The sequence below is a fragment of the Gymnoscopelus microlampas genome (genome assembly GCF_963454915.1).
Source record: "Gymnoscopelus microlampas genome assembly, chromosome: 2".
In the NCBI taxonomy this organism is placed as follows: domain Eukaryota; kingdom Metazoa; phylum Chordata; class Actinopteri; order Myctophiformes; family Myctophidae; genus Gymnoscopelus; species Gymnoscopelus microlampas.
In genome coordinates this window covers 33,532,603-33,543,573 of record NC_139939.1, presented here as the reverse complement: position 1 = coordinate 33,543,573, position 10,971 = coordinate 33,532,603, and the positions used below count along the sequence as shown (strand labels likewise).

The 10,971-nt window shown below is 41.2% G+C and overlaps 1 protein-coding gene across 1 annotated transcript; it reads left to right on the top strand.

Annotated features, from left to right (window-relative positions):
• Positions 1-4,579: 4,579 nt before the first annotated feature.
• On the top strand, positions 4,580-10,498 carry LOC311054962 (B-cell lymphoma/leukemia 11A-like; the record flags this gene model as incomplete). Its single annotated transcript, XM_084071010.1, has 3 exons — positions 4,580-4,880; positions 8,162-8,554; positions 10,488-10,498. The coding sequence occupies exons 1-3, from the start codon at positions 4,826-4,828 to the stop codon at positions 10,496-10,498; spliced, it is 459 nt and encodes a 152-aa protein (XP_083927136.1). The 5' UTR covers positions 4,580-4,825.
• Between the last annotated feature and the right edge of the window lie 473 nt (positions 10,499-10,971).

Here is a 10,971-nt window from a genome sequence, read left to right as displayed (position 1 = left end):
GCACTATACAGCTCTTGTCATTGAGAGCCAGTCCTGCAGCAGCAAGAGCATCATCAATAGGCCTTGCTGACTCACGTTCGATGAATTAGGGAGATTAAATTATGCACACTTTGTCATATCTGGGTCCCATGCCTGCATGATCACTCCATAGTCCAAATGAATCTTGTCAGTTCTCCTCTCTCCTAGCGATGGGCTGGGTTGATTAACCCTTTCCACTGCCTGCTTGCTTTAATGGCCCAGATTTCACGTCTGGTCGCTTGACCACATACTCTATGTAGATCCCTAGAGAACTGATGAACTGTCATCTGCGATATCTCACAGATGACAGTTCATGACAGTTCTCTCTGTGCATGCAGCAATAGACGTATTCGTATAGCAAGCCAGTGTGGATGGATGCCCAGTATAATGTTTGGTCTAAACGTAACCCAGGCCATGCTATGGGCCGACATGAATTATAGCCAGGCTACAGTTTAATATCTGTAAAAATATTCCTTATTCCTGGGCTTATACCCGATAGTCGAAATGTTGATTATATATTAGGCTACTGCACATCATAATAATTTAACATGAGAGTCTGTCGTGGATGTTTTCGTTCACCGCACATAATCAATGTCGCCTGGTCCTGTTGGTGCCGTCTTATAGTGCGGCCATTCATGCACGTTCCAAATATGGGCTAATTTGTAAGGGTTTCCTCTAATCCTCTAGAGCCATCCACTACGAGTCACGACAATAGCTTACAGCTGATGTGCACTTTAAAGGCTCCATACCATTATGGACGACACACATATAGATTGTTGTCGGACGAACACAGCGCTGCTCTCTTCACTGCATGTCTTCATGCTCAGTGACAGCACGCGAACAAAGGCATCATTAGGTGTGGTCCGGTGTCAAAAGATAACGATAAGCGGTACATTTCTCTTACCCGTTGTTGTTAAACGCGAAGAAGCATCATCCGATGTGCGATATGTAATGTAACGGCTTTATGAACGGCGCAGCCCGCTGCCCAGCCCTGGTCCCCAAACGCGACCGTTTCTGACCGCATGGTGGCGCTGTGGAACGCACGGAGCTGGCTGTGCCTGGCCGTGACTGCACTCAGGAGGGATGCTGCGCGCACGTAATAGCAGTGGTGGAAAAAGTACTCAAATGTTTTACTTAAGTAAAAGTATCAATACTGCAATGTAGAAATAGCCTACTACAAGTAAAATATAACGGAATTAAATGTTACTTGAGTAAATGTACCAAAGTATTGGTATCAAAATTAGCCTACCAAATGTAGAAAGTATAGGCTACTCATTATGCAGTTTTCAAATGTATGATGACATGTATAAAAGTCCTTTGAAAATAAAGCTCACAATGTGTCGCATCTCAAGGCATTGTGAGCTTGTAGATCGGCTATTTTCAAATGGCCGAAATGTATACAGTGGTTATGTATGTTTTGTAATAATAATCAAAACCTGCAAAGTAACTAGTAACTAAAGTTTTCAAATAATTGTAGTGGAGCAAAAGTACAATATCTGCCTCTGAGATGTAGTGGAGTAGAAGTGAAAGTACTGAAAACTGGAAATAATCCAGTAAAGTAAAAAATACCTCAAAAGTACTTAGGTACAGTGCTTGAGTAAATGTACTTAGTTACATCACACCACTTCACTTCATTATAGTATTTTCCTCCTGTCTTATTTTTATAGGCAGCCTAGGCCATGATATAAATATATTTGGCAATGAACTGGCTATTTTAACTACAACGAATAAAGCTTTATGATGGGTTGTTCTTGTTCAAGATGATCTGTAATCGTCTTTATGAGGAGAACAGGTTATATTTTAGGCAATGTCCTCCTAATCGCACACAAACACAGCTATAATGTTCTAACATTGTGTGAGTGTGTACTGTCTGTTAATTGTAAGTATGATTGTTGTTTATGTTGATGGTTATTTCAACATACATAAAAATACGCATCAGCCAGATGGTCATGGACATGAGCTTGACTGCTACTGGATGCGTTAGAATACTGCTTATGTTATGTTTTACTAATACCACTAGATGGCGTCATCTTACTTCATGATAAGTGGAGAGTAAAAAAAGGTGCATGAACAGAATAATTGCACTGTCGCTGTAGAAACGATATGAAATGTTCAAAGTAAAACAGTAGTTTTAATTCTCAGTAGTTTCAATTCTCACCACCAAAAATGCGAAGTATAGGCCAACAACTGAAATGTACAACTGAATGTAGGCTATAATAGGCTAACATTAAATATTCAAAATATTTCACCTACTTAAACTATAACAAATATATTTGAACTCGTTTGATAAGATAGGCTATATGCCTTACGCTATTTGAAAAGGGCTCCAAGGAGTTATTTTGACACACTTTCTCTTGAAACTTTCCCGAATAGCTATTATAACATTTATGATTGATTGATGTACTTTATTTAGTAAGACATGAGAACAACAGTATATGGAAGTACAAATTCACAATACAAGGTCTACTAAACTGGAAGACTCATTAAGCACTGAGCTTGTTTAAGATGAGATCCCCATGCATGCACACAAATCATGATGACATACAGACAGACAGACAGATATACACACTACTATACAGAACGTCACTGCATGGTATGACGAGTGAAAAATATGTACAAGAGAAGAAAAAAATGGGGAGGGGGGGGGTAAGACTTAGACAGGGGCTATGATGTGTTCATATTTTTATATTTTGTAATCTGGTTGCAAAACCAACTTTTAGGTCCAACGAAAGAAAGTTATAGGTTATATACTCGAGATAGGCCTAAATAGACCTATAGGGAAAGTGATTATTATAAACATTTTTCTTTGTGTTAAGTGTTAAATGGCTCTTTATTCTGAAAGCAATCATTGCTAAGAGTGTTTGTTCAGTAACAGGAGTCTCGTCTATATCCAGCTTGTTAGAAAACAGAAAAAGCATTTTCCTGTGGGGATACCGATTTCATCCAATCAGGAGAGAGAAGTAAACTCACATATAGGATAAAGGATAAACAAGTGAAATTGGAAGTGATGACACAAAGAAATGAGCAGACAAAATTGGAACTGGAACACTATCAAATTGAAACTGATAACTATCTCCTGATTGGCTGGAATTTGGCCACCCACTTGAACATGTATTTTTTGTTATCAAAGAGCCTTAGAGACAGGGAGACCCCTGTTACTGAACAAACACTATAGCTATATGATTACTATCAGAATCAACCCCCTTAAAAACAAAAAAACGTTTTGTTTTAACCCAAAGATAGGCTATCACTTTACCCTATACCTTTAATGTAGCAAATGCTTGGCCTAGTCGTTATGCATGAGTGAGTGCTGGGGATTGTCGTGAGTTGTGATTATTGTTTCAACATGTCATCACAGTTAAATGTTTATAGGCTATACTACAGTGCTGTTGTTGGTTGTGACCCATTATCCTGACACATCAGACGAGGTCGCAACGCAATACGTGCCGTCATCCCCATCTAAATATGTTTAAAATAGATTTTAACATAGGCTACCAGATTCATTTTTATTTTTTAGGTTTTTATATAAACTCGTCTTATCGCTGAAATCCAACAAATAGGCCCATTTCACGTCTCTGTTCCTCTGGATTTGTGATTGTGAGTGACTTATCTGGCTTTAGTCTTTTTGATTGAATTACATAGGACTATTTGGCTTCTGATTCGTGTAGGTGAAGTGTTTTGTGATTATATATTTTATCTGTCTGTCTATCTGTGTGAACGCAGCGATTTAGTAACGTGCTGCAGTTACCAGGTTAATTTTACAGCCTTAAATGTTTTATGATATGTCCTTGAATCTAATAGGGTATTTAATGCGCACTGTTTGACCAGTAGACCTATGCTGGATTTAGAAGAGGCCTCAATCTCAAGGAGTAATAGCCTACATTTTATACAAAGATGTTGTTGGACTATATAAAGCTGCACAATAGAACATAGCCCTATTTGAAGGTATATATACACCCAGATTAATTTCACAATTGAATCCACTCCCGTATGTTGAAGAAGTTTTACGAAGATCCTCCTAACTCCCTTTATACGGAAAATTGACATGAACGCAGCATATTATCATGTATATGATTGCTTATTTCTTTAAAATCTATAAACAATCACAATGGTCTCTGGAAAATGCCTCCTGTCAGGCTGTCAGATCAGTAGCATAGTCTATTTGGGGTCAAACAGTTACTCTTGTCCACAGATATATACTTTGGTGGTAGTAGTAGTAGGCTACATGAAAAAAAGGGGGAAAAAACGCTTGGACGACTCAAGTCCATTGCGCTTTGCGCTCGCGCTCTCTCTCTCTCTCTCTCTCTCTCTCTCTCTCTCTCTCTCTCTCTCTCTCTCTCTCTCTCTCTCTCTCTCTCTGGCCCAGCCCCCCTGATCCCCTCTGTCCACTGGCGTCTTCAGGGTCTCTTTCTTTTTTTCTCACATGTAGCCCATAATGACCGTCCATTGGTTTTTATTATCGCCTCTCCCCCTCCCTCTCCTCCGCTTCGCCCTGCCCATGTTTTGTATGTCTGTGTCCATCCATCTCCTGACGTTCAAGTTCGCAGGAACGTCACGTCCGCACTTGAACTTGCAGCTCAGGGGGGCTCTCTGCCATACCCCCCCATCCCTCGCTCTTTTCAAAAAAGTCATGAAGACCTCCGCACAACCTGTACCGTGCGCGTCACCCTCCGTGTGTGATCTGTAATTCTTTTTTTTTTGTGGATGTCAGACCGACGCATCAATGAAGATATCTACTTTGGAGTCTACCTTGTAGAAATGGATCTCCCAATGTGAACTATAAACTGAAAGCCACCACTAAACCGACATGTCTCGCCGCAAGCAAGGCAAACCCCAGCACTTGAGCAAACGGGAGTTTTCGCGTAAGTGGAGATAATTTGCAGTTTGACTAATCTTTACTGATTTAAAACCCCAGGATTTCTTCTTCGTAAGAGGGCAACTTCCACACTGGGGGATGTATGTAAACGGACGCGACTCGGACCTTACCGCTGTCCACTGGAAAGATCAAAAAATGTCGAACCCACAAGGTTACAGGTTTATTTAAACCGTCGAGGAATCCGTGTTGCTGAAAGTTTTGGAATCACATTTATAGAGAACATGATGACCTGGGCTAGAGGGTTGCAGAAATTGTATAACCCCAAGGTTTCATTCGCCATTAAAGGGCATGCATATGCTATATGGCGAGAGACCTTTGCCTATATAGGCACCCTGTCGTTGCCATTCGCTGATTTAAGTTTTCGGATATGGAATAATTCATTCATCGTGCATACGCGGAGACGTATTCCACTACAAGAAATGGTCATTTTCGCTTTGGGTCCGATGATTTATTAAGATGATTTTTGTGCTGACTTGGACGTGGAAAAGTGGTGTTTACATGCCCACTTGTCAGCGGACCTCGTGTGCGGAACCTATTAATATATAGCTTTTGAACCGCAAATTCTCTTCCCGTTGCTGTCTAAATGCCCATGCAGTTATGATATAACGTTACTATAGCTACACGTTTATTACGAGCCACAGAGCTTTTAACGGAGTATTGGCTTAAGACCTTTGATCCTATTTTGTTCAATAATAGGCTAGTGGTCTGTTTACGTTCATATTACAATTTAATGCGGTGCGATGTTTACACGTTTTCATTTCCAGGACACGAATAGTCATTATGTTTATGAAGGCAAGATGGAATAATAGTAAGCAGGGTGTCATTTCGTTATAGTGCACGATAGCCCTTCCGTGGTCGTTAGGTAACATTAGGAGCACTAGCCTATAGGTCTATCTATGTACTCGTATACGCATGCCAAAGAATGTGGAATCCTCTCCAAATCATAGGTCTAAATGGCTGGAGAAACGAAGTTTCAGGTATTAAAAAAGAGCTAATTAAAATATACATCTATACATATCCCTATATAGTGTTTTAATCGCGTGCTTCTGTTTGCGTTTCCGATCTTGGTTGAAAACCAATTACGTTCTTGTAACATATGCCTTCATTTGCAGACAATTTGTCTGAGCGTTTTCCAGCAGGGGGCACAATATGATTGTGGTCCCTTGCTTATGAACTTGAACTTGATCGAGGCTACTTTATCACTTCATAAGCTCGCCTTGACCAGACTCGGTCGTTCATTATATGACAAATAAGCGATCGTATATTAGATTTTCCGTGTAATGCTCATTTAATAGATTCCTGTTATTTCAGTGGAAGAGATAAAATAGGCCTTCACAGAATAAAATGATATAATTAAGGAAATGGCCACAATAAAAGCTAGGGTTTTTCAAAGACATTCGTTTTGAACCCTTGTATATTTACCACAGAAAAAAATAAAAAAGTTGGCCTATAAGATTTTGTCCCGTTTTTAATCATTGCACTATCACTAGCCTACTAAATCTAAAATTTGCATCAACATTTGTGTAGGCTCTATGGGCTTATATACCTACTTATATATCTGTGTTCATGGAGCCTATTTATTTTAATTATAGGCTACCTATAACAAAATGCAAAATTTTACATACGCATCCTTTGAATAAGCTTACTATTGCGGGAATATTTAACACGCATGTTAATAATCGACAGTGCGCAGTTAATACAAATAGCCAATTAGTATGCGTGCCGATAGCCTGCTATAGTCGATAAATGCAATGTTTTATATTTTATTTGAAAATGTATACGACCCAGTAGGCTATTTAAAGGTGTTTTGTAAAAGCCAAAGTTGGTTTTAAAAAGATAATACTACTGTGAGTGATAATTGATTAATTGGCCAAACAAATATGCCTGTGCATTGGTTAATTATTTCCCCACTACTGAAATAGATCTAGGCCTATACCGGTTGGCTAGCTTTTTGGGATGCTCTGAACTGTTGGTGCAGTCAGATGTCTGGGGAAAAAGGGGGGATTAAGGTTTTGAAAGTTATTCTATTCCCTCTTGCCTGCATCAAAATGAGATTATTTGGTTTGAAGAAAAGCTTTCCACATAGCCTCACACTTCTATGTCCAGAGCATAAGCTGTTTAAGATAAGCTCCGGTAAAATAGGGGAGTATTCCCTCATCTTTAATGCAGTTGAACATACAGGTAGCAGGCCTATCTTGCATAGTCCCTCACCGCCTTCTCGTTTGACCCGACACGGAATTAAAGGTTGAACAGGCGGCAAGAATTCATCACATCTTATCTCAACATCCCAGTTGGCTCGCCGAATGTCGTTTACCGTGGCTAGATTACTTCTTTTAAATGCTCGCTCTCAGTACTTCAGGGACCTACTCCACATTCGCCCCTCAATGTCTAACCTCGGTTCACGAGATCCCAGCACTTTTAACGAAATGGGGTCCAATCATCTTGAACTCAAATTAGAATCTATTTTTTGATTCTCAGAGGTGTTAGGTTCATTAAAAAACGAGATTGGCAGCACAATAAAGAGGGTCATGCAACTTAATCGTTTGGCTGCCTGCAAGCTGAACGTGTCAGTCCTTATCGAAACAGTGTGTGATTCTTTCTTTCTTTTTCCTTCCTTCCTTCCTTCCTTTATTTCTTTCTACAATATAATTTTCTACTAATAGGCCATTATGCTATTATGATGATATTGTTATCACTCATGTTTAACAGGATAGTGATAATAAAGACCAGGTCTATTGAAAATATTACATGTAGCTCATCCCTGTGATTATACTACATTTACTGTCAGCCTCCTCAACACAAAAGTGATGTGGGGTCCCCTAGAAGAAAGAAAAGTAAACTAATCTTTGAACAGTTTCCATCAAATAACAGTTTACACCTTTGAGGTCAATCCATGTCTCTATCTATTTCTACACAGCTTTTATGAGGCTTCTCTTATATCCTTTTAAATGTGTCATATCAAATGACTACATCCCGAATATTGTGTGCCTCCACATTTTCAGTTGGATTTGTACAATTAATATACATGTATTTCAGTGGGATTTTAAAAAAACTAATAGACAGGATCTGTTTTATGAGTAGTATACCATTCAGAGCTGTATAGACCTACATTAAGTATGATTATTATATCCTGCTTTTAAACTATGCTTAGTGCCTGTGGAGAAATGTGGCTTAAATATCAGAAGTCCAAAGGGTGGATGGGAGATGAAGGTGTCGCTTTTATATCAATACTGACTTGATTCTTGTCTCCCTTGCTTCCTGATCCAGCGGAGCCCCTGTCAGGTGTTTTAGCAGACGGACACTCTCAGGACTCCCACCGAGCGGGAGAGGACCAGTGTGAGCCCCTGAAAGGGGACCAGGACCTACTGACCTGCGGCCAGTGCCACTCCCGTTTCCCCCTGGCGGACATCCTGCTGTTCATCGAACACAAGCGGAGGCAGTGCCACGGGAGCCTCTGTTCGGACAAGCCTTTAGACAGGCCCCCATCCTCCCCTCTCGCCTCGCCCCTCTCCACCTCCTCCTCGCACACACGGACCCACCCTCAGCACCCACGGAGGGCCTGTCACCCTGTGGAGGTGGCTGTTCTGGTGTCGCCGCATGACGAGGATTGTTTATCCACACCCTCGCATGGAATAATCCCCAAGCAGGAGAATATCACAGGTAGATGCAAATTACAAAGTTCAAAATGGCTGCCACACACAGTAAACAAACACGCAGGGAAGAAACAGGGAAGCCGTTTCTCTGATTGCACTGAATTCATTCAAACGGTGATTTGAGGTGTAACGTTTATTTTTTTTAAGGGGGAATGTTTACTCTCTTAAATCGCCATTGTTATACTACTGGAAGAGGGTACGTTTCTGATCTGCATAACCAGAGTGTGAAATGTCTGCTGCCGCATTCAGAGCTGCAAATCTCTCTCAAATGAGCCAAGAACCCACATATATTCCAGCAGTCCTGGAGAAAAAGGAAAAAAAAACTAGTGAGAAAGTGTGACATTCACACTCAGTGAGAGAGAAAGACTGGATGAGAGAGTGAGAAAGAGCCTGAAAGGAAGGGTGAATGAGAGACAGGGTTCTTTGGTTCATCACTGCATCACAGATGTGTACAGATCGTCTGGCCTCCACATTCTCTCTCATGTGGTGGTGACAGATGTATCTCTATCCCTCTGTGGCTTTTCACACAGCTATATCTCTCTCGCCCTCAAATACGTGCCTGCGAAGTCTCACTTCGACACTAAAATTAAAAAGCAGATACGAGGGAATGTAATTATGTTAAACTGTCAAGGAAGAGGCATTTATTTGAGGAACCCTGCAGCCACTAATTGTCAGTGTTTCTCTTGATTCGCTTAATTAAGAACTTCTTAAGGTGGTTGGTCGGCTGGTTGGTTTGTTGGTTGTCCATGGCTAAATGAGGCTGGAGTGAAAACACGATTCGCTGTTCAAACAAGCATGTGTCTCTTATGAGTGGCTCTACAGAGTTTACTGTAATTTCAGTTTTTAATGGTAATGCATTTCACTTGATTGTTGTCTTGGCACTTAAAGTGAAATAATTATTTCATTTTCATTTAAATGTCATTGGCAGTGTTCCAAGTCCAACACTATGCTGTTTTGTGTATGGTCTTTGCAGATAGCATCCAAATAATCTACATAATCTGGTTTTGATAGCCTATGTGAGAGTGACCACTCTGTGTGTTCATTAGTATGCAATTCAACATCTGCTCTATTTGTGAACGTATATGCGGTCACTCTTGATTCTCTCACCCACACACACTGTACACACAGATACATATACATACATACACAAGTTCCTCTCTCCTCTCTTTCTCTCTTTCTCTCTCTCTCTCTCTCTCTCTCTCTCTCTCTCTCTCTCTCTCTCTCTCTCTCTCTCTTTCTCTCTCTCTCTCTCTCTCTCTCTCTCTCTCTCTCTCTCACACGCACACACACACACACACACGCTCACAGACATGCTCACACACTCACGCACGTGTCGGACATGCCTCTTGGCCCTGTCAGCTGTTCAACCATGCTTTTCTTCGCTCATTTAGATCATCATGCAGTGAAGTTCACATGATATCATAGGGTCACTAGCATCATGCACTATGCCTTTATTTATAGGCCTAATGGCTCTGGACATTGTGTAGAGTCAGAGGCTGTGCTTAATAATGAAGAGACAACATGAACATGTGGAGGTGGAGGCGTGAGTGGTTATCTCTTTGTAACTATTTCATAACGGTGTTACAAAGCCTAATGTATCCTTAGTAGTACAACAGTATTGTCCTGCGCCACAAATAGCAGATTACGTCACATTGTGAGCTTGTAGATCGGCTATTTCAGCGTAGGACACCATCGTACAACGGATGAATTAGAAGTGGAAGAGAGGGATAGCGGCGAGAGACAGCGACTGCGAGACAGACAGATAAGACAGATCAGCTAGACAGACAGACAGACAGACAGTAAAGAAGAAAAAAACAACCTCTCCCTCCTCCAATGCTTATGAATGTAATGTATCGCAGATTGATGGATCCACACTGGCAGTGCCAGCGCACCACCCCATGCCCCATATGCTAGCTGCCATGTTTTCCCCCCTTGCTCAGTAAGAGGCTGACACTGAGATGAGGAGTCCCCAATCCAAACGGTTCCCTTCCCAGTTCCCACCGTGCATCAATTCCATACTTGGCCTGCCTGTCCCATATCTCCTGTACTCACACTATACAGTAATCCTCAGTGTTCCTTTAAATCCAAATAGACTACAAATGGAAGCAAATAGACCTGAATTGTAATCTATTCAGAGTTAAATTAGTACTAAAGTTTTACAGTGTACAAACCTTGTAGAACATCATGACACCTTAAAATATTTACAGTACTGTCTTCTACCATACCCGTGCGCACACACACACACACACACACACACACACACACACACACACACACACACACACACACACACACACACACACACACACACACACACACACACACACACTTGACCCCCCCCCCCCCCCCCCCCTTGACCCAGGCCTGACTCTGCTGCAGCATTGCGGCTGTGACTGGGGCTGCAATTGATGGAGATCAGATCTG